Source organism: Hypanus sabinus, chromosome 1 (assembly GCF_030144855.1).
Source record: "Hypanus sabinus isolate sHypSab1 chromosome 1, sHypSab1.hap1, whole genome shotgun sequence".
Taxonomy (NCBI): domain Eukaryota; kingdom Metazoa; phylum Chordata; class Chondrichthyes; order Myliobatiformes; family Dasyatidae; genus Hypanus; species Hypanus sabinus.
This window is the reverse complement of record NC_082706.1, coordinates 114671070-114698998: the sequence shown is the minus strand read 5'-3', so window position 1 is coordinate 114698998 and position 27929 is coordinate 114671070. Positions and strand designations below refer to the sequence as shown.

Here is a 27929-nt window from a genome sequence, read left to right as displayed (position 1 = left end):
ATATGTGACAGATGTCATTCTGAGATAGCTTCTTTAACTCATATGTTTTGGTCATGTCTGCTTTTGGAAAATATATTGGAAAGACATTTTTGATATTATTTCCACGGTATTGAACATTGATTTACAAACTCATCCTATTACTGCAGTCTTTGGTTTACCAATGATGGAGTCAGTCTGTAACGTTCTCCTTCGCGTGTAATGAAACGCCGAATTAAACGTCAAGATAAACCACAGTCAATACGAACCAGATCGCAGTAAGATTAACCATTTACTGTTCACTCTTCACATTAACATATGGTGAAAACTGTTGATAAAACAATACAAGATTGATACAGTATTTGTTCCTTCCTTAATATCACATTTCAATTGTAAATACTTGTAAAGGTGACTATAACCACATTACACTAAGGTGCAGTATACAGGGAGAGTTTACCTGCTCCATTGACTACTTTAAATACACTTCCATGCAAACTATCCACAACTCTTTAACTAACGAAAGCATAAACATTATCTATCGTCGTTACTTCTAACAGGATCGGCATTAACATCTTAGTTCAATATATCGATTATCTATTAACTTACAGCGTTGCTCTCACTGTGATTTCTCATGCCTGCAAAACAACTTCTGCTCAGGTGTGCCTCGTGGTAAGCCTCCACCCTCACGTTAATTCCAAACCGGTATTTTCCCACAAGACGCGGCGAAACCGGATGTGACGTCATCGCATGCCGATATATTTTACATGCAATGAATATACTTTAAACACTTCTAATTCTAACTAGAAAATACTATCGAATGAATTACTAAGCAAAAATATTATAAACTAAATAACTGTCGTAAAGACAGCACACTCCCCGCTTGACCTTCGTAAGGTCACAATGAGCAGAGTACAAACTTAGTCTCTTAATCAGTCATTGGGTAGAAGTAGAATAACTTCTGTAACTGGCCTTTGGTAAATTTTCACATCGCCTTGGTCGGTAGTCTTCAATTCGATCTTCCTGACATGTCCATCCCCACTAGGGAATGTAGCAGTGATTCTGGCCGTTGGCCAGCTGTTTCGGGCGATTTGCTTGTCCCTGAGCAGGACTAAGTCTCCAACTTGAAGATTCCTGTGGGGTTCTGTCCACTTTTGTCTCTGTTGCAACAAAGGTAGATATTTTTGTCTCCAGCGAGGCCAGAACTGATTTGCCAGAGCCTGGACTTGTCTCCATTGCTTTGTGTACAAATCCTTGTCTGAGAAGTCTCCTGGTGGAGGAGGTGCTCCTGCCTTCTGTGTAAGGAGCATTGATGGCGAAGGTATGAAGGGGTTTTCTGGGTCAGAAGACACAGGTAGGAATGATTGTGCGTTTATAATGGCTGTGACCTCTGCCATTAGGGTGCACAGTACCTCGTGGGTCAATCGGGTGCGTTGCTGCATCTCAGGTTTCCTTTTCCGGGTTTTCCGTAAGGACGTGAACCGTTTGACTGCCTGCTCTTTGTTATCTGGTGAGCGCTGGCGTGGTTCTCTGATAGGCAATGGGGCAACCCCATTATTTGCTTCATCTCTGAAGACCTTGGTGTCTTTGGTTTTTAAAGAAATGGTATCTTGAGCTGATTGTGCAAGTTTGTTTCCGTGCTCGGTTTGAACGAAAACTGACTGACCTAGCGTCTCGTCGGTTACTTTACGCTTGGTAATGTCTTGTTGTGCTTCTTTAGGGTACACCTCAGTGAGGCAGATCTTAGAACAAGAACGGCTTGACTGAGTTTGACCGCAAACTTCTGTACAGTTCGAGCTGACAATTGTTGTCCTGGAGTGAACCTCTCCCTCCCCGCCGTCCTGTTGTGGGGGTGAAGGAGCGTTGTCGGTTCTTTCATTCTCGACTTCATCACAGAGCCGTGAGGGTAAATTTCCTTCCTCGTATGGATGTGATGCAATCGTGACTCTCTGAGGTTCCTCGTAGCTGGGGAAGTTATCGAATACGTATGGAGAGGGGAGACGAGCCTGCCTGTCTATTTGATATTGTACATAGTCGCTTGTGCGTTCCAGTCTGGTCCTTTCTAAAGTAGATCTTACTGCGGTCAGATCACGTGACCCTTCAGCTTCTTCTATGTACTTTGCTTCCGCCTTGGCAGCTTCTTCTTCTCTTTCTAGCTGCAGCACTTGCAACTCTGTCGATATTTTTGTCATTTCCAACTGGGTTTCGGCTTCTCTGGTGGCCCTTTCTTTCTGGATTTCGGCTTCTCTGGCAGCCTTTTCTTTCTGGATTTCGGCTTCTCTGGTGGCCTGTTTCATTTTCAAAACTGCTTCTTGTCTAGCGTAATGCAGTCGCACCTTGGCGGCTTCTGCCTTGGCTCTTGCCTGGGTGGACTTACTTGATGTCGGTTTACTGCCCTTGTCGCTGGGCGGCATCGACTTGATGCTGGATCGAGCTGACATTGCAGCACTTGAAACACCTGATAATGCCGCTTTTTCACTGTAACGTTCTCCTTTGCGTGTAACGAAACGCCGAATTAAACGTCGAGATAAACCACAGTCAATACGAACCAGATCGCAGTAAGATTAACCATTTACTGTTCACTCTTCACATTAACATATGGTGAAAACTGTTGATAAAACAATACAAGATTGATACAGTATTTGTTCCTTCCTTAATATCACATTTCAATTGTAAATACTTGTAAAGGTGACTATAACCACATTACACTAAGGTGCAGTATACAGGGAGAGTTTACCTGCTCCATTGACTACTTTAAATACACTTCCATGCAAACTATCCGCAACTCTTTAACTAACGAAAGCATAAACATTATCTACCGTCGTTACTTCTAACAGGATCGGCATTAACATCTTAGTTCAATATATCGATTATCTATTAACTTACAGCGTTGCTCTCACTGTGATTTCTCATGCCTGCAAAACAACTTCTGCTCAGGTGAGCCTCGTGGTAAGCCCCCACCCTCGCGTTAATTCCAAACCGGTATTTTCCCACAAGACGCGGCGAAACCGGATGTGACGTCATCGCATACCGATATATTTTACATGCAATGAATATACTTTAAACACTTCTAATTCTAACTAGAAAATACTATCGAATGAATTACTAAGCAAAAATATTATAAACTAAATAACTGTCGTAAAGACAGCACACAGTCCATTTATCTTCTTCTGCTTGTCGGATGATTGCATTTCTTACAGTAATGGCTAGAAGATCTACTTTGTTGAATTGGAAAGAAATTAATCCCCCTACCGTATTTCAGTGGTTTTCTCAAACTATGTTATGTCTAAATTTGGAGAAAATTAGAAGTGTCGTATATGACCCTTCTATTAAATTTGAAAAGATTTGGAGGCCATTTATTCAATATTTTCACATGATGTAATTTGACCCTGTTCCAATCCTATTTGTTTTTCCGGTTTTGATTATATATATGTTGAGAGGATCAGAGTTGGGGACACTGATGATTTTTTTTATAGGTACTATAAATAGCCCATTTTTTTTCTTCTTTCTTTTTTTTTTCTTTATTAGTTAGTGGTTAGTTTGCTAGATTAGTTTTTCTTAGGGTAATAATATTTTTTTCTTCTTTTTCTCTTTTCTGTTTTTTTTAACATGATTTACCTGGGTTTTTTTTGTTTCGTTTATATGACATTTGTATCATTCATGATTTGGGAAGACTTAACTATATTGTACTTATTGCTTGTGTATCCTTTTATGTTCATTTTAATTTTGTAAGTTTGTAATCCCATTATCTATGTACTAATCTTATCATGTTGATATTAATAAAAAGAAAGAAGGGAAGATCTCAGCAGGTTCAGCAATGTCTACAGGAGGAAAGAAAATATTGATGATTTGGGTCAGGATCAACGATCATTTGATAAAAGTTTGTTTTCCAGTTGAGAGAGAAAAAGTAGGAACAGAAACAACTATCTCTAACTTAAATAAAATGAACTACAATGGAGTGAATATAGAGTTGCCTAAGGTGAACCGGACTAAAGATTAACAGGAAAAATAGTTCAAACATTTCAGGAGATAAGTCATGATGTCTGGCAAAGGAAGGGAGAGCAATTTTCAATTTGGCTTTAACCATGGTGTAGAAAAATTTCTACAAGTTTATTTGGTTCTTTTGAGAAGGCACTGCTGACTGGGGAGTGGGATCAGGTATAAATATTAAAGAATTCAATGTGACAAAAGAATATGTGCTATATAGTCTAATAGTGGTTCTGTTACGGCACTAGTGATCCACTGCCCTGAGTAATCATCTGGAGATGAGCTTTGAATCCCATCACCGCAATTAGGATGTTTAAGATCAGTTAATTAGTGAAAAAAACAAAATTATATCAATGATAATGGCTATAAAATACTGGATTGAAATAAAAGTTGTTTCATTGATGTATTGAAGAAAAAAAAGCATGCTGTCCTCACCTGGTCCAGCTCATGTCTGACTCTGGAAAGGCAGACATATGTCTGATTCTAATTTGTCCTGAAATGAAGCACAATTCCACTTAATTCAAGAAGAATTGGTAATGGGCATAATACTGGCTTTACTTAGAATACCTAATCATGTACATCATGTGCTTCAAGAAGGCAACAATTATACTACTGCCTGAGAAGAAGAATATGAGCTGCCTTAATGATTATTGCCCGGTAGTACTCACATTTACAGTGACAAAATGCTTTGGTTATGACTAGACCAAACTCTTGCCTCAACAAGGACCTGAAACCTTTGATGTTTGCCTATTGTCACAATAGGTCAATGGCAGATGCAATCTCAGTGGTTCTTTTCACATGGCTTCAGACCACTTGGACAACAAAAACACCTACTGTTTATTGACTGTAGATCAGCATTTAGTACCATCATCCCCACAATCCTGATTGAGAAGTTGTAGAACCTGATCCTCTTTACCTCCCTCTGCAATTGGATCCTAACTAGAAGACCACAATCTGTGCGGATTGGTGATAACATCTCCTCCTCACTGACAATCAACACTGGTGCCCTCAGGGGTGTGTGCTTATCCCACTGCTCTACTCTCTCTACACCCATGAATGTGTGGCTAGGCATAGCTCAAATACCATCTATAAATTTGCTGACCATACAACCATTGTTGGTAGAATATCAGGTAGTGACGAGAGCGTGTACAGGAGTGAGATATGCCAACTAGTGAAGTGGTGTTGGAGCAACAACCTGACACTCAACATCAGTAAGATGAAAGAGCTGATTGTGGACTTCCGGAAGGTTAAGATGAAGGAACACATACCAATCCTCATAGAGGGATCAGAAGTGGAGAGAGTGAGCAGTTTCAAGTTGCTGGGTGTCAAGATCTCTGAGGATCTAACCTGGTCCCAACACATTGATGCAGTTATAAAGAAGGCAAGACAGTGACTATACTTCATTAGGAGATGGAAGAGATTTGGTATGTCAACAAATACATTCAAAAACTTCTATAGATGTATCATGGAGAGCATTCTAACAGATTGCATCACTGTCTGGTATGGGGGGGGGGGGGGGTGGTGCTACCGCACAGGACCAAAAGAAGCTGCAGAGGATTGTAAATTTATTTGGCTCCATCTTGGGTACTAGCCTACAAAAAACCCAGGACATCTTCAAGGAGTGCTGTCTCAGAAAGGCAGCATCCATTATTAAGGACCCCCATCACCCAGGGCGTGCCCTTCTCTCACTGTTACCATCAGGTAGGAAGTACAGAAGCCTGAAGGCACACACTCAGAGATTCAGGAACAGCTTCTTCCCCTCTGTCATCCAATTCCTAAATGGACATTGAACCCTTGGACACTACCTCACTTTTTAAATATATATTTCTGTTTTTTTTGCACAATTTTTACTCTATTCAATATAGGTATACTGTAATTTATTTATTATTATTATTATATTTTGTTTTCTTTTCTTTTGTATTACGTATTGCATTGAATTGCTGCTGCTAAGATAACAAATTTCACATCACATGCCACTGATCCATAATAAAAGGGGAACAATACACAGAAATGTGGACTTTGGGCGCATCATTCCACCAGTGAGCTGGAAAGAAACCCACGCTTACCTAGAGGCCATTAATGGCCACCTTTTAAACCGTGCATCACTGAATTCTCAAGGTGGTGCTGAATTACAGTTTCCATTGAGGTCATGGCTCAGTCTTAATTATTTGGTTTAGTTTTTTTTAGGTTCATAGGGATCGTTTTGGAGACATGGGGGGAGTTAGGGGTCAGGTTAGGTTTAGGGACAGGGACATGTGGGCAATTTGAGGACAGTCCAGAGTCTGTTTCCATTCTCCATTCAAGGACCAGCAGCGAGGTCATGTTTGGCTATCAGCTGGCAGACCAGCAAGGATGTTCATTGGTGAAGCCAGTGTTCGAGGCTTGAAGTTCAGACCCTCATTCATCACCATCAGCGAGTCCTGAGTCAATGCCGAAGATCGAAGCCCAAAGGTCAATCAGAGGTCTAAATCAAAGCACAACAATTGATTGTGAGCCCAGAAGTCGCGGCCTGATGGTCAGAGCTTGAGTCTGCAAATCTCTCTGTGTCTTTTTGGGAAGTTGGAGTCCAGTGACTGCCAATCCATGAGGCTGGACATCGAAGGTGGTCTGTCCTTGATGAGAGGACTATGTATGTGTGTTTAAGGAGGAAGAGAAAAGGCTTGCTTTGCTTTGTTGCCTTTGTTTTGTTGTGTTCTGTGTTGTTCTGCCAAGCATTGATAGAATACTATGTTGATTCAAGAACGTGTGGTGACACTTGCAGAGTGCCCCCAGCACATCCTTGGGTGCATTGATTGTTCATACAAATGACACACTTCACTGCACGTTTTCATGCGGCAAATAAATAAATAGAGCCATAAAAAAGTACAGTGCAGGAGCAGGCCCATCGGCCCATCTAGTCCATGCCTGACCATTTAAACTGCCTACTCCCATCAACCTACTCTGGGACCATAGCCCTCCATACCCCTACTATTCATGTACGGTTCCAAACTTCTCTTAAACACTGAAATCGAATTTGCATGCACCACTTGTGCTGGAAGCTCGTTCCACACTTTCACAACCCTCTGAACCTCTTAATCTTTTAATCTTTCACCCTTAACTCATGAACTCTAGTTGGAATCCCATCCAACCTCATTGTAAAAAGCCCGCTTGCATTTACCCTGTCTATAACCCTCATAATTTTGTGTACCTCTATCAAAATCTCCTCTCAATCTTCTACATTCCAAGGAATAATGTCCTGATCTATTCAATTTTTCCCTATAACTCAGGTCCTCAAGTCCCAGCAATATCTTTGTAAATTTTCTCTATACTCTTTCAACCTTATTCACATTTCCTGTAGGTAAGTGACCAAGTTGGCACACAATACTCCAAATTAGGCCTCACTAATGTTTTATTGAACTTCAACATAACATTGCATCTCCTGTACCCAATCGTTTGATTTATGAAGGCCAATATGCCAAAAGCTTTCTCTACAACCCTATCTACCTGTGACCCCACTTTCAACAAATCATGGACCTGTATTCCCAGATCTCTTTGTTCTACCACACTCCTCAGTGTCCTGCTGGTCACTAGTAAGACCTATCCTGGTTGGTCCTACCGAAGTGCAACACCTCACGCTTGTCTGCCTTAAATTCTATCTGCCATTTTTCAGTCAATTTTTCCAACTGGTACAGTTCCGTCTGCAAGCTTTGATAGCTGTCCTCACTGTCCATTACACTCCCAGTCTTGGTGTCACCTGCAAATTTGCTGATCTAGTTAAACACATCATCCAGATTCTTGTTATAGATGACAAACAACAATGGACCCAGCACCGATCCCCACAGTACTCCACCCAGTCACAGGCCTTCAGACAGAGAGGCAACCATCTACTACCACTCTCTGGCTTCTTCCACTAAGCCAATGACTAATCCAATTTACTACCTCACCTTGAATGCCAAGCGACTGAACCTTCTTGACCAACCTCCCATGCAGGATCTTGTCAAATGCCTTGCTAAAGTCAATGTAGACAGCATCCATTGCCTTGCCTTCATCAACTTTCCTGGTAAAAAGCTCTATAAGGTTGGTTAGACATGACCTATCACACACGAAGCCATGCTGACTGTCCTTAATCAGTCCACGTCTATCCAAATACTTATATATCTGGTCCCTTGGAATACCTTCCAATAACTTCCCCACACTGATGTCCGACTCACTGGCCTGTAATTTCCTGGTTTATTTTGAGAGCCTTTCTAAATTGATGTTAGTTTACTTTTTAAAACCTTTAATAATTAACTTATTAAAAATGAGACAAAATATAACATATTTTACAAACATTCTGCATTGTTGAAGTTTCTAGACTGATCCATCCTGTCCAGTCCAACTCAATGAAAGCAGCACACATTACATTAAGTGATAACTGGTTCTTCCCCAATAAATTAATTCATTTCTGATTGGACAAAGAGATGAATAGAGGAGATGCTGAGACCAAAGGTGTATCAGCCAGAAACAAATGGTGTGTCATTGCCAGCTGATACAACTTCTACACCAGTTATCTATTCTGCCTTTTTCATGGAGTCATAGAGCACTACAGGACAGAAACAGCCCTTTGGCATATCTGGTCTGTGCTGGCCTGGTCTTCTGCCTCATCCTATCTACTTCCATCTGAACTATAGCCCTCCATGCCTCTCCCACCTAGGTAACTATCAAAACTTCTCCTAAATGTCGCAATTGAACTTGTGCTCCTACCACTTCTGCTGGCAACTCAGTCAACACTTGCACCACCCTTTGAGAAAAGAAGTCCACCCCTCAGATTCCCCTTAAATACATCACCTTTCACTGGAACTGCACAAAATACTCCAAATTTGGCCTTACCGATGTCTTTCACAACTCCAATATAGCATCCCAACTCTCGTACTCAATGCCCTTTCACATCCCTTTTTCACTCTTCATGATCCACAGTACTGTACACTGTCCAACTGTGCAGACGGTTCTCAGGGAAAAAGCCGCACAGTACACTTGCCCTCTGACTCATTTTCCTCTGCTCCTTACAAATGATCAAACACTTCAATTATTTATTTGGTTAGCTGGTTACTTAGAAATACAACACAATATTGGGCCCTTCTGCGAGCCTGTATTGCCCAATTACACCTATGTGACCAATTAGCCTAACAACCTGCATGTCTTTGGAATGTGGCAGGAAACCAGAGCACTAAGGAAATGGGGGGTGGGGGGGGGGGGGGGAACAACGCATGAACTCTCCACAGACAGCGTCGGGATTTGAAACCTGACACCTGGTGCTGTAATAGTGTTGTGTTAATCACCACATAACTGTGCCGCCCTATATCTTATCAGTATCTTTGCTTCTTAGTGGCAAATGCATACCTTAGTTAGATGTCTTACAGGCTAAAGCAGCAATCGGTTAACAAATGTAAAAGAAAAGTGATGTAACCAGTCTCCGCTCCTTACCTGAGAAAGAGGAGCAGGCACCAGCTATTTGGTCTTTCAGGTTTGCTTCTCTGTTCATTAAGACCATATTTGACCTTCCAACTCAGTACTATTTTTCTGCAGTCCAGAAGAATTTCAGTCGCAGTTTTGATTGAATAACTCAACCTCTTTCTTTTGATCCAATAGCTAGTTCTCACTCTATGACAGCACGTTATCTGTGTGCTTTGATTTGGTTCACCATCCTCCTGTGTGAAACCCATTAAAAACTGTTCTTAAGACACAAAAAAACACTACTATTATCAATTTAGCTGATCAGCTTCTTACAAGCTCTTACTCTTCTCATAGATCTAAGTTCACTCTCCAGTCTTTGACTCTGAAACTCTGTCTTATTTTTTCATGAGTACCAACAAGGTAATACATGTATTGAATGGAAATTATAGCTAAGTTGTAAATAAGACTTACTTAATTTATGCCATTTGCTTACTAACTTTCCCCCTAAAGGAAGATGCTGAGTCTTCAGCTCAGTTGCATCTGCCATTAGACCTCTCTGACCTGCCCTAAATCTCTACCATCAGCCAACATAATTTTATATTAGGATGCATATTCACTCAGGCTCAATTTAGAAAATGATGGGGGACTGTGGCACCATTTACTCTCCATTCCCCCTCAACCACTATTTTTACCTAAGCCACCCAATTGTAAATTTCTGGCATTTTTCCCTTTTCAGAGAATAAATGCTGAGATCTGATTTCACCTTCATGACTCCAGACAGACAGACAGACAGACAGACATGCTTTATTGATCCTCAGACTCCAAATTCCCTTTGAATCATGCCTTCCTTGTTCCTTCTATCGAGCTCTTCTCCTCAGCCTATCTTAACCACACGTCTCCTTTTAAATTTAAAAGTATTGATATAAAATGCTCCACGAGCAGATTTAATCTCTTTTTTTTGTTGCGCATGAATGTACACAGTTAAAGAGAATCAACAGATTGAGGACAAATCCAGCCAGAAACGCCGAGCGTATGATTTCATTCCAATGTCCCCGCCATCTCAGTTTTTTTTCTTAGCTGAAGCGATCCCTCCTATGCGATAGGGGTGAGAGTGATGGATATATCCAAGAATATGGGAATTGATAAAGTTCCACATGTCCATTCCAGAATTACCCACCCCTCTGGCCAAGCACTTCCAGCATAATACTGGCGCTAAATCAACAGTGCAGCAAATCTCCCATAGATACTGCATCATTAATCTATGCTCAGTCAAAGACATAGAAAGCATCCCATCTGGGTGTAGCACAGCTTGGCACGGCAATTGCTTTTTTCCCAAGACCACAAGAAATTGCAGAGTTGTGAACACAGCCCAGTTGATCACACAAGACAATCTGCCCCCCAAACAAACACACACCCTCACTCACTCACTTCTCCCTTTGATGCTGCCTATTTTTCCAGCTGCCATGGGAAAGCAGCCAATATAATCAAAGACTCCTCCCACCCCAGTCACGCTCTCTTCTCAACTCTTCCATTGGGCAGAAGGTACAAAAGCTTAAGAGCACAAGCCACCAAACTCATAGGCAGCTTCTATCCCACTATTATCGGACGCTTGAACAGACCTCTTGTATAATTAAGGATAAATTCTCGAACTCTTGACCTCCCAGTCTACATTATCACCACTCCTACACAATATTGATGTAACTGCACTTTGACTGTAACGGTACTCTCTACTTTGTATATTGTTTTCTCTTTATTATCTTCATGTAATTAAGTATGGCATGATCTGTCTGGATGGCATGTCAAACAATAGCTTTACACTCTATCTCAGTATATACACTTAGAGGTCACTTTAGTTACCTCCTGTACCTAATAAAGTGGTCACTGAGTGTAACTTCATGCTCTTCTGTTCCTGTAGAACATCCACTTCAAGATTCGACGTGTTGTTTGTTCAGGGACCGTCTTCTGCTCACCACTGTTATAATGCTAGGTTATCTGAGTTACTGTCTCTTTCCTGTCAGTTTGCACCAGTCCGGCCGCTCTCCTCTGACCTCTCGCATCAACAAGATGTTTTCGCACTCTGAATTTCCACATATTGGATGTTTTCATTAAACAAGTGATGGCAGGTTTTTAAAAAATAATATGATAATATAAACAAGGGACAATCACTGACTATCAACCTGCCCATTGATATTTTACATGAGCTTCATCAGGAAGATTTGACTCAAGAGCACAAACGTGGAGAAAGAAATTAAATTTTGAAGTAAGTTGAGAGTTATGTCCGTAGCGGTTAGCTTAACGCTGTTACAGTTCCAATAACCCAGGTTCAATTCCATCGTTGTCTGTAAGGAGTTTGTACTTTCTCTGTGACCCCCTGAGTTTCCTCTGAGTGATGTTCCAAAGTAATGGGTAGTAGGTTAATTGGTCATGTGGGTATAACTACACAGCATGGCTCTTTGGGCTGGAAGGACCAGTTACTGTGCTGTATATCTAAATAAATATGAATAGCTAAATATCCAGAGAGAGGTATCAAGAAACCACACTGAAATCAAAGGAAATGGGAATGATCGGAGAACTTCTTGCAGAGTCACTTCTCAGACAAATGTTGCTACTGTTACTGCATGAAGTAAATCACCTTAGCCCCAGAACATTCTGGCAGATGTTCCTCAGGCCAGTGTTTTGCGGCACATCACCTTTAGGTGTTAGCCTTCAAGGAAACAACTTGGAGGTGTTTGCTGATTAAAGCGATCAGTTCCATTTGCAAATCTTCAGGAAATCCATTAGTTTGCACCTTTGGGCAGTAAGACATGAGAGATATTTTGCCATGATGTGGCAAGCAAACATTGCACTCCAGAAGTATTAGCTAATGACCTTTGCAAAAAGGTAGAATTGATCACCCACTACCTTCCCTCTCTCACCCAGACTGGCTTAGTTCCTGCCAGCTTGTGCTCTTCCCTTTCCCCCTACTTTTTATCTTCTGGCTTTTTTCCCCTTCCTTTCCAGTCCTGATGAAAGATCTCAGCTTGAAATTTGACTGCTAATTTTCCTCCATTGATGTTGCCTGACCTACTCAGTTCCTTCAGGATTCCCTGTGTGTTGCTCAAGATTTTGAACATCTGCAGAATCTTTTTGGCTGAGAATTTATCATCCTCTCTTTGGGATTAATCGTTCTTCACTATCAACATCCTGATGAACACCATGAAATAAAATCCTACCTAGATAAGATATATAAACATTATCTCCATGTCTCCAAGGTAGATTATCATTATAAAGAGTAAAGTCTTCCCCTATTTACATGGAACAACTCATAACTGTGATAGAATACTCTTAATTTCAGTTCAAGAAACAGTCTATAATTCAGAGCCACCCAGAATAAAGCAGACCACTAAATTCAGATTAGAAGATCACTTTGTTGAACTCCTGCCTTCAGCTTCTGGGGTGACACTTAACTTCCTATTACCTGCTGTTGTAACTTTCTGCCCATTCCCACACAGATCTATCAGTCTGTAGCCTCCTTTAATGTTACAGTGAGACCCAGTGCAGGCCTGAGGAATAGCACCTCACCTTCCATCTGGGCACATTATCGCTTTCTGGACTTGTACTGAATCTTGCAACTGAGGTAAATTCATTTTTGTCTGTATCAATAGTTGATCTATGATATTGAGTCAACTCTTTGTTCCCCCCATCATTTTTTTTCTGTTTTTTTCCCCTTTTCCCCCTCTGTCAGTAGGTAACACGCCCAGATGAAGGGACTCGAACTGAAATGTCAGCTGTCCACTGCCTCCAAGAATGCTACCTGTGTTGTCGTCCTCCAGCACTTTGTGTATTTCTCCAGATTCCGGCACCCACAGTCTCCTGTGTCTACATCTCTGGACTACCCTGCTGGCCACATCTTCCCGCTCTGAACTGCACCACTCTCTATGCTTTTTCTCGATATTCTCACCCTCTAACTGCTCCCGTTCACTCATGGACCAGATAATTGTGCACAGTTCTGGTCACCATGTCATCAGAAAGACATCAATAAAATGAAAAGATTTACAAAGATGCTGTCAGGACACGAATGTTATAGTAAGAGACTGGGCTTACTAGGACTTTATTATTTCTTGGAACATAAAATATTGAGGGGTGACCTTCAAAATCATAAAATCATAAAATTATGCATAAAATCATGAGGGTCATAGATAGGGTGAATTCACACAGTCTTTTTCACAGAGAAGGGAAACTGAAAACAAAATGCCATAGAAATAAGATGAGAGGCGAAAGATTGAAAAGGGGTAAATTTTTAACACAAAGGATGATGTATATATAGAATGACCTGCTGGAGAAAATAGATGAGGTAGATACATAAATAACATTCAAAAGATATTTGGACAGGAAGCATTTTGTATGATCTGGGGCAAATGGGACTAGCTTGGTCGGTACCGTGGCTAGCATGGATGAGTTGGGTTAAGGGACCTGTTTCTGTGCTATATTCATCTATGACAATGATTTGAAACAGAATGGGTGACTGTTTTGCAGAATACCTCTGTTTAGTTCAGAGACAACCCTAGGGTTTCAGTTGCTTATGGTAATTATTCATTCCTCTGCCACACTGACCACTCTAACTTCAGCCTCCTATCCTGATCCAGCAATGTCCAGTACTAGCTCCAGTTCCCCTTCCATTCAAAGCCCTTAGGATTTCATCCTGAATTGCACTTCAATGTCTTTTCTATTTCTTTGTCTCCAGAATTGATTGTTTCTTTTCTGAAAATCTATCTGCTGTCTTTTAAAGCTCAGATCTACGTCCTGCAAACACTCCATTTAATTCTTCCCCACTTGCTGCTTAACATAATGTCTTCAACCCGTAACTCTATAACTTTATTTCTTTCTCCACACATGATTGCTTAGGTTGATGATCATCTCCAGCACCTTTTGTTTTTGATTGTAAGTTAGGTTAGTCACAACCTCTGCTTCTTAGGAGGAAACAAAGATCCATGATCTTTCCAGGTATGGACAAGTTATACATTGTGTATTACATATTTATTTTGCACTCATTTTCCATTTAATTTTATATTCTCCACTGCCAATGTACTGATCAGATGATAACAACCTTTAAAAAGCAACTGAACAGGAGCATGGTTTGGAAAGGTTTAGAAGTTTTCTGGGCAAATGCCAGCAAATGGGACTAGCTTGGATGAGGTATCTTGGTCAGCATGGAACAGGTTGGGTCAAAGAACCTGTTTTTGTGCAGGATGATTCAATGACTCTGTGATTAGTTTGTGGCATCCATCCAGCCAGCAGAATACCTGACATGATTTTCATCGCACGTCAATTGCAGAAAGCCTGGGAACAAAAATCTCCCACTTTATATGGCCTTTGTTAACCTTACAAAAGCATTTGACTCTGGAAATTGTCCCGCCCTTTGGCAGTAACTGCAAAGTTGGGTACCTAGAGAAATACCTCGAGAACCTGCTGCTCTTACACAGTGATATGAGTGCAACGATCATGAGCAACAGTGGTTCTGAAACAGTACCTGTTATGGTTGAGACCGGGGTCAAACAATGGTACATCATTGCCCCAACTCTGCCATTTTCATTGCAAATATTCTTCACATCACAGGCCAAGTACCCCCATGAGGAGTCCAGATTCTCTACAGGACAGATGGGGAGCTCTTTAAATTTAACAGATTCAAGGAAAAGAGGAAGGTGTCCACTATTTCCACCATGGAGTTCCAATGTGCAAATAACAATGCCATCGTAGCTCACTCTGAGGAGGTTCTGCAGCGCATAATGTTTGCCAGAGCATACAAGCTCCTGGCACTTGATCCGAACATCAAAAAATCCCAAGTCTCGCACCAACCTTCTCCAGATCAAGCTGCTAAACCTCCAACCCTTCAAGTTGACAACATCCCTCTGGAGAACACTGATCATTTCCCATATCTTAGCAGCCTTCTTTCTTCAAGAGCCAACATTGACCTCGAAATAAATCACAGAGCAGACTGTGTGACTGAAGCTTTTGCCAGGATGAGTAAAAGGGATTTTGAAGATTGGGATTTCTGGTCCATAAAGCCTTAGTCCTTCCCTCCATGCTATATTTAGCAGAGTCATGGACAATATATAGCAGGCACATAAATCCCTTGAAATTTACCATCAAAGATGCTTCCAAAAGATTCTGAGAGTTAGCTGGAAGAGCAGGCATACTAACTCTAGCATCCTAGAGGAAGCTAACATTAACTCCATAGCCACAATCATAACTCAACACCAATTATAATGGGTTGACCACATCAGCCTGATTCCTGCCTCCCTAAACAACTTCTCTTTGGCAACTCAAGGATGCAAAGCACACTCCTGGAGGGCAGAAAAAGTGGTTGAAGGACAACATCAAGACCCATCTAAGGACGTGCCACATCGACCAGAATGGAAGGGAGAAATTAGCACAGGATAGGGAAAGCTGTCTACAAGGGGACTGCACAGCTCAAAGAATACCTCCACTGTGCCTTTGAGGTGAGGCAGCTTCAACGTAAGGAGAGATGAGGAAACATCCAACCACCACCACTTCAACGGCCTACACCCGCCAACACTGCTGTAGGACTTGTGGAATACAGATCAGCCTCTTCAGTCATCTCAAGAGCCCCCATTGACCAGATCAACCACCAGGAGAAGAATCAGACTTGACTACGGGTGATCACCGATGATGATGATACATAGTTCTGTTTGCTAGCTGAGCAACTCTTTTTGCATATTAAATCAGTAATGAGGCACTGTGGTAGCCCAATTTAGAGTACTGGTTTCAGAGAAGGAGGGGTCATAAGAGCATGCAGAAATACAGGTGGGGGTAGGGGCAGTCCCTCAAACCAACTCCACCATTCAATAAAATGGCTGATCCAATCTTTGCCCAATATCACATCCTTGTGCTCTGTCTACGTACTCCTTGACCTCACATACCCTTCAAAGGGCGGTGTTGTGCAATCGAGCATTAGTCAGATGCTGTGGCAGTTGCCCAGCCTGTGCTGATGCTGTCCATGTCACCTGACATTGAGCTGCAACCACCGAAACTTGGACATGTTCCCTGGTAAGTTTTTGCTGCGATAATCAACTTTATTATACCTAGCCAACAGTAAACTAAAAACGTCAAATCTGAATGCTTCAGTGAACATGCTGGGCAGAAGCTGTTTTTCTGTTGATTTATTGACATCAGGCCTTTAATTCTTGGAGCTCTCACAAATAGGACCGACAGCCAATTAAATGTACCAGGTTGACGAAAGCCAGCTATTATTTTCTAGGTGAATTTTTGCAACCAGTAGAAAGAGCAGCTGGACTGTTCCTCAAGCTACAGCTTCTAATTCAATTCCAGATCTTCCACAACCCAATTTAGAATTGTACTGAAGTACAGCTGTAACCTAGAAGTGGAAGTAATAAACTTACCTTCAATGTCATGGACGTGGGCACCCACCTTAGCAAATCTACTTACCTACTGGAGATTCCTATTCTTATAATTATATAAGGAGGAGGAGCTTAGGAGGAGACAATGGCACATTACAGTGACTCGTTCGCTTGCATCTTTGGAAACAGCTTCATTTCTATCTTAAATATCTCTATTTTTTCCCTTTCAGAGTTCTTTTGAAGACCCTGACCTGGAGTTACACGCTGGAGTTATGTTCTTTGCGGGAATGGGACCCCGCTCTCGCGGTTTCACGACTGGCTGTCATTCGACACACCAAGGTCGTGGCCTAAGAGCTCAGCTCACCTTCGGAGGGCCGAAATCTCGTGGCTCAGGAGATGGGTGGATTGAAGATCGGTGACCGGCAGATTGACGTGTCGTGGGAGTCGGAAGATCTATGGATCTGTGCCCAGAGACCTGAGATCTTTGGGCACAGAGCTCGGAAAAAGTAATACTCATAACATCGTAAACCAGCGAGCTGTTTGTTATGCCTCCCATCTCGCTGTGAAGCATGGCACCTCTTTCTCCCTTATTAGGGAGAGAGAGAGCCTGTGGTATGTTGAATACCGGGTGAACGAGTAGTCTCTGGGGTACAGTACTGCAAGTCTGTGTCTTTGCTGTTGCTTTGCTGCATGCTTGAGTGCTTGGTGATGGGCGCCGATGCTTTTTGTGCTGGTGGGGGAAGGGGGGATCGTTGCTTGCTGCCGCTTATGCACGGGAGGGAGGGGAGAAGGGGGGGGTACTTTGGGGTTCCAGCAATTAACTGGCATTCATTCTTTGGGGGCACGCCTCTGTTTTCGTGGATGGTTGCGAAGAAAAAAATTTCAGGATGAATATTGTATACATTGCTCTGACGTTAAATGTTCCTTTGAAACGTTTGAAACCGTTGAATAAATAAGCTTTATTTAAATACCTCCTGATGCTATTGGATCCTTGATTTCCTCACTTGCAGACTCCAATCCGTTCAGCTTCACAACAAAATCTCCTCCACGATATCATTCAGTCCAAGTGCACCACAAAGCTGTGTGCTTTGTGCTCTTGATCTTTTCAATGATTTCAAGTTACCTGGCCCCGATCATCTTATTTTTACTATGGATGTCCAGTCCCTGTACACCTCCATCCCCCACCAGAAAGGCCTCAAAGCTCTCCTTTTTTTTTCTGGACATCAGATGCAACCAGTTCATGCCGGCAGGAAGGAGGCTACCTAGGTGGGAGATAAGGTATTGCTCCATCGACCTGTGTGTGGCCTCATCTTGACGGTAGAGGAGGCCATGGACAGACATGTCGGAGTGGGAGTGGTCTGTGGAATTGAAGTGTGTGGCCACAGGGAGATCCCGCCACTGCTGGAGGACCGAGCGCCGGTGTTCGGCGAAACGGTCTCCCAGTCTGCGGCGGGTCTTCCCAATGTATAAATGGCCACATCGGGAGCACCGGATACAGTATATCACCCCAGTGAACTCGCAGGTGAAGTGGTGCCTCACCTGAAAGGACTGTCTGGGGCCTGGGATGGTGGTGAGGGAAGAAGTGTGGGGGCAGATGTAGCACTTCTTCCGTTTGCAGGGATGAGTGCCCTGAGGGAGGTCAGTGGGGAGAGATGGGGGGGAATGAATGGACAAGGGAGTCGCGCAGGGAGCGATCCCTGCGGAAAGCCAAGAGTGGGGGGGGGGAGGGGAAGATGTGGCTGGTGGTGGGATCACATAGGAGGTGGCAGAAGTTACAGAAAAGGATCATGGCGATTGTAGGGATGACTAGCAGCGGACTGAAAAGCTTGAGCATCTAGATATTAAGAAAGAGGATGTGCTGGAGCTTTTAAAAAGCATCAAGTTAGATAAGTCACCAGAACCAGACGGGTATCCCAGGCTACCGTGCGAGGTGAGAGAGGAAATTGCTGAGCCTCTGGCGATGATCTTTACATCATCAATGGGGATGGGAGATGTTTCAGAGGATTGGAGGTTTGTAGATGTAGTTCCCTTATTCAAGAAAGGGAGTAGAGATAGCCCAGGAAATTATAGACCACTGAGTCTTATTCGCAGTGAATACTGAAGCAGAGTATTCATTAAGTACCTTTGCTATCTCTTCCGGTTTGTTGTATTTACAGAGAATTCTCACAAGAAAATGAATCTTAGAGTTGTCTATGGTGACGTATATGTAATTTGATAATAAATTTACTTTGAACTCTTGAACTTTCTTTTCTTCTTCATTTAAAAAATGGTTTATTGACATCCAAGGTTCCCATACCTTGCTGCTTTGTCCTTCCCTCTTACTGTTCTGTACTCTGTGCTGTTAGTCTTTACATACCCTCCACATGCCAGATGTGGACTTGCCAAATACATCTACTCCCAATTAACTCTTCTTAGTTTGTACCTCATACTCTTGTAATTTGGCCTGTTCTCCTGCAAGGTTCACATGTATCCTTATCTATAGCTATCTTAAACTTAGGGAGTTATGATTGTTGTTCCCTAACTGTTCTCCATCTAAAATATTGATCACCTATCTGGGCTCATTACCCAACACTAGGTCCAGTATGGTCTCTCCTCTTGTTCCACTATCTACGTGCTGATTCACAAAATCCTCCTGAATGCACTGAACAAACTCTACCCTATCTAATCCTCTTTCACTGAGGAGGTCTCAGTCTGTATTGAGAAGTTGAAGTCATCCATTGCAACAACCCTGTTGTTTTTACACCTTTCTCTAGTCTGTCTGCATATCTGTTTCCCAATGCCCCCAGTGGCTACCGGGGATCGTGAAATATAATCCCATGAAAGTAATTGCACTTCTATTTTTTGAGTTCTACCCATAATGCCTTCTGTAAATGCAATCCTGTTATCATTTCTGATTAATAGTGTAACTCCCCCAAAACCCTTTTATCTCCTTCTGAAATGATGAAGTGGCCCGGTGCTGTTGATCATGCAATGTTCTTCTCACAAATACCTCAGTTGGAAGAGCTGTTCCACACACAGTCTGATCAAGCAGTAAAGGGGTCTTTGGAATTCTCTCCACAGAGTTCTTTGGAAGTTCCTCTTGTCAGCAGTGCAGACCTCTGTTGGATTCATGATACAGCAGCAGGAGAGAGTAGCCCTGGGAACCCTCACCAATTAAAAAACACACTGACAGGGTACAGAAGATACTCTAGTTGGGTAATAATTGGATAGTTGGATAGTGAGTCCACTACCTTGGTAACACCATCTCATGGAGTCAATGATCACACCAAGCGCACTCTATTGTCTTGTATACCTTTGTAAACTCATCCTGAATGGGTAAACATTGCATAGATGTGGCTGCTCAAATCTGGTTATCTCGGAAGTTCTGTACATTGTTACTAGCAACAAAAATGTCTCAGTCTGTTACCTCATAGTCTGAGACTTGTGTTCAAAATGTAACCATATATTTAAGACAAGCCATTCCAGTACAATTATGACACTGGCAGTTAACAACCTGTGAAAAGTTGCCCTGTTATGTCCTGTGTTCAAAAAGTTGGACAAATTCATCAGTCTGTCCAAGCACCATGAGTAGTTCTGACACAATGCAGCACTTACTCACCAGCAACCTGTGCACTGATACTTGTGTTTTGCCAGCATCCCTCAGGTTTGGTCCTGATCATCATCTTGGTTCAAACATGGATCAAAGAGCTAAATTCCAGGACTGAGGTGAAGGTGACTGCCCTTGAGATCAAGGCAGCAGACAGCCAAATGTGGCTTCAAGGAGAAGTTCATTGGGAATCAAGGAATGAAAAACACTTTAAAAGTTGGAGCTGTAATTGCACAAGGAAGATAGATATATTGTTCAACAGCAGCCAACCCCCACCTGAGGACATCACATCCAGAATTCCACAGGGCAGTTCTAGGTCCAACATTTTCAACAGTTTCATCAACAATCTTCCAGCCATCATAAGATCAGGCATGAAGATATTTGTTAATGGTCATTCCATTGTAAACTCAGCAAATAAAACTACCCCTATTTGCATGCAGGGAGATCTAAGCATGGGCTGATAATTAGCAGGTGATATTGATACCACAAAAGTGTCAAGCGATGACCATCTCCAACAAGAGAAAGTCCAGTCACCTAACCTTGACAATCAATAGTGCTACCATTACCAAATCCACTGCTGAGGCTCACCATTGAGCAGAAATTCAAATAGACCCATCTTATAAAAACAGTGGCTGAAACTGGGTATGCTGAAGTGAATGTGTCACCTCCCAAAGCCTTGCACCATGTAAAAGGCAGATTCAGGTTCAGGTTCATTTGTTTGTCACATGTACATTGAAACATACAGTGAAACATGCTGTTTGCGTTAACAACCAACATAACCTAAGGATGTACGGGAGGCAGCCCACAAGTATCACCACACATTCCAGTGTCAACATAGCACACCTACCATGTTCACAGTACACATAAGCGTCAAAAGCCACAGAACAGCAGCAAAGCAAGCCCCACCTTCCTCCCTCCCGTACATATGCACAGAGAGACCAGGAATCCCAGGACAGGCATCTCCAGGTCTCCAGCCTCCAGTGGACTTAGACTAATAGGCATTGGGACTTTGACTTCCACACTGCACACGCAGAGGCCGACAGACCTAGGCATGCGTATCTATGGATTAACCAGCCCTCTGCCTCCCGCAGATTTCCAATCCTAGAGCTGGCCAGTGACTCACTAACTTGGGAGGGCCATCAGCCCTCCAACTGGTTAATCTGTCAGCCCAATATCTGACCATATGTGACCTTTATCACATGCCCATGTCGCTGGCCTTCGAACAAGGAGCATAGTGAAGAGACCTAGACTCTGGGCTGATCTCTAATTTCCCCACATGCCTGTCCCTAACCTGATCCCTAAATCATCCCTACGAATCATCCTTACACTGAGTTTGGTTCTTTGCAGGAATGGGACCCATTCCCAGGGCCTCACGATCAGCCGTGTTTTGATATCCCAAGGACACGGCCTGGAAGACGAGGGCACCTTCAGGGTGCTGGATTTTCGTGGTCCTGGAGACAGGCTGACTCAAGGCTGGTGCTCCTGACTGAGGCATCGTGGGAGAACACGGAACATTGGGAGCAGCGGGGTTGCTGCTGGCTATGTGTCCAGAGAGCTGAGCTCGGAAAAAGCAAGGCAGCAGACATTTATCATCATAAATCAGCAAGTTGCTTGTTATGTCTTCCCTCTCGCTGTGAAATGGGGACACCTCTGTTTCCCTTATTAGGGAGAGAGAGAACCTGTGGTACATTGAATTACAGGGTGAAAGAGTAGTCTTTGAGCTACAGCAAGTCTGTGTCTTTATTGATGCTTTTCTGCACGCTTGAGTGCTCAGAGGGTCACCAATGCTTTTTTGCTGGTGTGAGAAGAGGGGTGGGCTTGCTGACTTGCTGCCACTTGTGCCTGGAAGGGAGGAGCTGGGGGGGGGAGATTCTTTGGGGTTCTAACATTTAGCTATCATTCATTCTTTGGAGCACTCCTCTGTTTTTGTAGACATTTGCGAAGAAAAAGAATTTCAGGATGTATGTTGTATAATTTCTCTGATATTAAATGTACCTATTGAAACCTAAAATAAATCACCCGTCTGACCAACAAACTTGATTGAATTGAATTGACCTTATTACTTACATCCTTCATAAATGTGAGGAGTAAAAATCTTTACGTTACATCTCCATCTAAATGCGCAATGTGCAATTTATAGTAATTTATAATAAATAGTATGTACAACGGGATAGTCAGTATAACATAGAAATACAGTTGTGTCAGCGTGAATTAAGCAGTCCGATAGCCTGGTGGAAGAAGCTGTCCTGGAGCCTGTTGGTGCTGCGGTACCATTTCCCGGAGATGGCAGTTTGACGTCATCTTGACTGGAACGAACTAGAGATGCTAATAAATACTCTCCGTTTGCGTGGATAAGTCATTACAACACTCTAGAACAAGCATGGGCAAACTACGGCCCGCGGGTCATATGCGGCCCGTTAAGCTTTTTAATCCGGCCCGCAGAACTTGATGAAATTATATTAATAAACCTTGTTAACGGTTTTTCCCCCACAATTCTGGCATTTTCCCAATAGATGATGCACTCTATATACATTTGTGGCGACCCATTTCCTGACACATCCGAACTGGCTCACAATTAGCCAGCGTTCCGGCTAAGGGAGATAGCCTGCGGGGATTTGCGAGCACAGAGCTTTGGAGCCTCTGCGCCACGGGGGGCAGGTTGAGGGAGGCTTAAAAGTGAGGCTGGGGATTTCGAATAAAGTTTTTTTCTTCGACTGCAGTTACCGACTCCGTGTCATAATTTTAGCGCTGCATGTAGCACACCGCTATACATTGACCTTTGTTGAGGTGCAGCGTATTACTCCACATTTGCGCTTTTCATTTTTTTTTGGCTCAACCTATTTGTGTGAACAGGCGTTCAGCATCATGAACATCAACAAAGCCAGCCACAGATCCAAGTTAACTGACCAACACCTCAGATCCATCCTGAGAATCACCACAACAAAATTAAATCCAGACTTTGATGCGCTGGCTAAAAAGGGAGACCAACAACACTGTTCCCACTGAAATTAAAAATAAGTTTCTTCGTTGTGTTATGTAAAAAATGCATTTGAAAATATTTTTTTCAATAAGCCTTACATGTTACATGTCATTTCTGTTAAGTGATGGACATGAGTAGTGCGCAGGTGCACATACGTTCTCAAAATAAAAAATGCGCTCCAGATCAAATAACGCGCTCCGCATACTGGTGCGCTGTCACTGTTCTCTCTTTGTGCTGGTCATTGTTGAGTTTTGGCACAGGGGACAATTGAATAAGAAGGAGCAGGACAAGTAGACCTGCATCTCCTACCGTTTTTGAAATAAAGACAGTCAGGAGGAGAGTGATGATGATAATATCACTCATATATTATTTTCATATAGGATTTTCAGTGCTTTAAAATAATAACTGTTACTATTAAAAAAAGCTGTATTTTATTCATTTAATTTTCAGTGTTTTAAAAGTCATTTCAATAAATAGCTAAATACCATGGGACTTCAAAGACAGATATTTTGTTGTAATGCATTTGTTTATTTTCAATTGAAATTAAAGCACATGTTTTCTACATATCCCATGATATTTTATTTTCTCTTATGAGGTGTATTACCAATGCACTCCGTCCATCTGCTCCTGGTCCGGCCCCCCTGTCAAATTTCAGAACCCTTTGTGGCCCACAAGTCAAAAAGTTTGCCCACCCCTGCTCTGGAAGCTTGAAACCATCCAGGACAAAGAAGTTCATTTGATTGCCACCTTCTCTGCAACCCCAATTATTCATTGTGTCCATCGTCAGAGTGTGTGGCTGCGGTGTATACCATCAATAAAGCACATTCTAGTTGCTCAACTAGACCTACTGTAAGGTCATCGATGACCTCCACCAACAAGAAAGGCAGAGATTTCTGGTGAGTTGGAAAGTGACATACAGCTTGCCTTTCCTGTTGGATATCATCCTGTTTTGGGAGTACATTCGCATGCTTTCATAATTCAAGATTCAAGATTGTTTATTGTCATTTGTCAGCAGACAATTGTAAAGAAAAGTGAAATGATTGTTACTCTAGATCTGATGCAGCATAAAGAAACACAATAAGCATAAACAACACAACAAATACACAAAAATCACAACAATAATTTTAGCTTATATACTTAGACTGTACATAAAGTGTACGGGAGTATTTGTATTTAAGCTGACTGACAGGAAATGATATAAGTTGTGGTGTTAGTTGGGGTGGGGGGGGGGGTTTGAAGTGTGTTAATGGGTGGCGATGTTGACCTGCCTGATAACTTGAAGGAAGTAATTTTTTTTTCGAATCTGGCGGTCCTGGCATGGACACTGCATAACCTTCTCCCTGATGGGAGTGGGACAAAACAGTCCAAGAGCAGGATGGGTGGGATCCTTGAAGATATTGCTGTTTGAGTAACTCCTCCTCTGAAGTCTTGTAGGAGTTTCTGCACTGGAAGGGCATGGCAGTTCAAAAAAAATACTTCAATTCCAAGGGAAACCAGATATGTCCAACAAATACAACAGAAACACGATGTCCAAAAAGATTAATTAAAAATACCTTAATACTTGCATGAGCCTTAGTATGTTCTTTCCAACAATGCAACAAATAAATGATTGACTAATATTACCTGTACTAACAGGCATTTAGATATGATTAATCAGATAAAGCAAATGGATTTCCAAAAACCAAACTGAAGACCTTGGCTATTTAACCTTTCTATATCATTGTTTCTTAAAGATAATAAGCTCTGTAGGGTGCCAAAAGGACTGTTTGTATTTTCAGATTGGTTTAATTGCCTTCTCTCCAACACAAAAGCCTGAATCTCTTTTTTTTATTTTACTGACTTTTACACTTTCTGTCTTGTATACCTATTCATGCAGGCACTCAATGTTATCCCTTAACCGCTGTGATCATTTAATAGTAGCTGTTGCCAAATGAAAGGGGGAGTTGTAGCAGTCACTTCCATAGTTTGCACTCCCAACCCCCACCCACCCACATACGCTTAACACAAGAGTTTGGCACAAGAATCAAAAAAAGTGCTCCCCAGATTAGATAAAGTAGAAAGGAATGAAGTTCAATTTCAACATAAACATCTGCACAGATAGTATGAACCCAATGCCCTGCTTCTGCAGTATGAACTTCTTGTATCTGTAAGCTTGGAGTGAAGAACACTGTTTGTTCCCTAGAGCCGGAGATCTGTATGTTCTGAATATCTAAAAGCTTTGAACCTATGGGATCCAGCCAGGCTGGCAATTTGAGCTCCAGATCAGCTTGGAAATAGGAAGCAGAGGGTGGTGGTGGAGAGTAGGTTTTCTGATTGGGATTCTGTGACCAGTGGTGTGCCACAAAGATTGATGTTGTAAACTTTGATGTTTGTGATATATCTAAATTAATGACCGATATGCGATTTTAGGAAATGCGGTAAGTAGGTTTCCAGGTGATATGAAAATTACATGTATCTTAGATATTAAGGAAGATTATTTAGGTCTACAGCATGATATACAGGATATCAGCTAGAAGGCTTGGCACAGCAATGACAAATGGAGTTTAATCCAGACAAGTGAAAGGTGATGTGTTTTGGGAGGGCAAACAAGGTTAGTAAATGGTAGAATCTGAGGGAATGTTGCTGAACAAAGGGACATCGAGGTAAAAGTCCATTGATTTCTGAATACATATGGCAGAGCGGATGGAAAAGTTGGCGAAGACACATGGGATGCTTGCTTGCCTTCATCATCCCTGGTGTAGAAGTAAAGAGAGGGGAATGTGATGGTACAACTTTATAAACCATTGTTAAAGCTATTTCAGGAGAATTGTGTGCAGTTCTGATCATTACATTTTAAGAAGGACACGATTACAAAAGAGAGAAGATTCACCAGAAGTCGAGAAATAGAACATAGAACATAGAAATCTACAGCACATAACAGGCCCTTCGGCCCACAATGTTGTACTGACCATCTAACCTATTCTAGAAACTGCCTAGAATCACCCCCCCAGCCTTCTATTTTTCTAAGCTCTATGTACCCATCTAATAATCAAAAATAAATAAAGACCCTACTGTATCTGCCTCCACCACCGCTGTCACTCCAAGGAAAAGAGACCAAGTTCACTCAACCTATTCTCATAAGGCACCCTCTCCAATCCAGGCAACATCCTTGTAAATCTCCTCTTTACTCTTTTTATGGCATCAACATCCTTCTTTTAGTGAGGAGACCAGAACTGAACACAGCATTCCAAGTGGGGTCTGACCAAGGTCTTATATAGCTTTAACATTACCTCATGGCTCTTGAACTTAATCCTACTGTTGATGAATGCCAACACACCATACACCATACACCTTCTTAACAACATTGTCAACCTGCGCAGCAGCTTTGAGTGTCTTATGGACATGGACCCCAAGATCTTGCTGACCCCCACACTGGCACAAATCTTACCATTAATACTATATTCAGTCTACAAATTTGACCTGTCAAAATGAACCTCTTCATTAGGCTGAGTTTTTTTTGCTGGAATGACCACTGCTTCAGTAGATAAAATTATGAGGGGAATAGACAGGATATATTGCAATCTTTTTCTCTGCTCCCACCCCTTACCAACCCAGCCCTAAATTGCTTGACCAGGTACCTGATAGTTTAGCACATGAATTAAAACACTCCAACTATGCTTATCTGAGGCAGTATTGGGAAGCTGTATGCTGAAAGTCTTAAATATGTCTCAGTGAGTGGTGTGAATAACAGCTATGGTAAACTATTTGTACAAAGCGAGAACACAAAGTTGCCGGAATGACACTGAACGCCCACAAAGCTCTACACTTAAACAAGCGTCACCGACCTGTGAGAAACCTCCTCTCTACTCTGCTCCTGCCCCTGTTTGGGACCATCCGGGCACCATTCATTTTCCAGGCACATTTTTCTTTGAAGTTAGTTGAAGGAGCCCATTAATCTGCTGCACCTAGTTCCTGGAGATCCTTTCCATTCTCCAGAGAAATCCACCAGGACCTCAGTTTTGCAATTGATTCTGATATCAAAGTCAAAATCAACGTCAAGTAATAAGCAGAACTGGAATGACAAACTTACTTCTGGCAGCGTCATGGGCACATTCACAAGAAAAACATAAATGGAGCATTACATTATGCACAGTATTTATATGAATGAGCACAAATACAACAAAAGATCCATTTCAGTGTACATCTTTCACATGCTTTCTTGGGTTCTCGGCAGGGAAAGCTCAAGAAATCAAATAGCACAATTCTAGCGCTATTTCTTAAGGAACAATGCCTCTGTGTGAGTTAGTACTATGAATAAGCAAAAGATGGTCAAAGGTTTCAGAAACGATTCTGTACGATGCAGACAAGTTTTCAGAAATTTCCTGTAAGGAACTGACAAAAGTTTTAGAAAAGTCCCCATAATTATGGGGTTCCTAAAAATTAATCAGCCAACCATAGACCTTTGACAGTACCTGGAATTTCCTTCAACTCTGCTCACAAGAAGTTCAAGGTCAGTCAGCAGCAAAAGAGCTACACCACCTGCAAGTTCTGTTGCAGTTCACACACCTGGAAACATATGATCTTTCATACATAGGTTGCGTTTACTTAGTAGAACTCCCCCATCAACTGCACTTGAGGTGTTCCTCCACCTCTT

The 27929-nt window shown here is 42.2% G+C and overlaps 1 protein-coding gene across 16 annotated transcripts; it reads right to left on the bottom strand.

The window, feature by feature from the left end:
* Positions 1 to 249: 249 nt before the first annotated feature.
* LOC132396864 (uncharacterized) lies at positions 250 to 27929 on the bottom strand. Of its 16 annotated transcripts, none has more exons than XM_059974886.1 (4): positions 27748 to 27929; positions 6027 to 6424; positions 4396 to 4453; positions 250 to 2581 (listed from the first exon to the last, which is right to left on the bottom strand). In XM_059974886.1, exon 4 carries the CDS (start codon positions 2412 to 2414, stop codon positions 906 to 908), a length of 1509 nt encoding a protein of 502 aa, XP_059830869.1. In that variant the 5' UTR covers positions 2415 to 2581; positions 4396 to 4453; positions 6027 to 6424; positions 27748 to 27929; the 3' UTR covers positions 250 to 905. The 16 variants fall into 16 exon arrangements, with proteins under 16 accessions (XP_059830869.1, XP_059830912.1, XP_059830887.1 ...); XM_059974929.1 differs by having other exon boundaries at positions 27842 to 27923; XM_059974904.1 differs by lacking the exon at positions 27748 to 27929 and adding an exon at positions 9403 to 9538.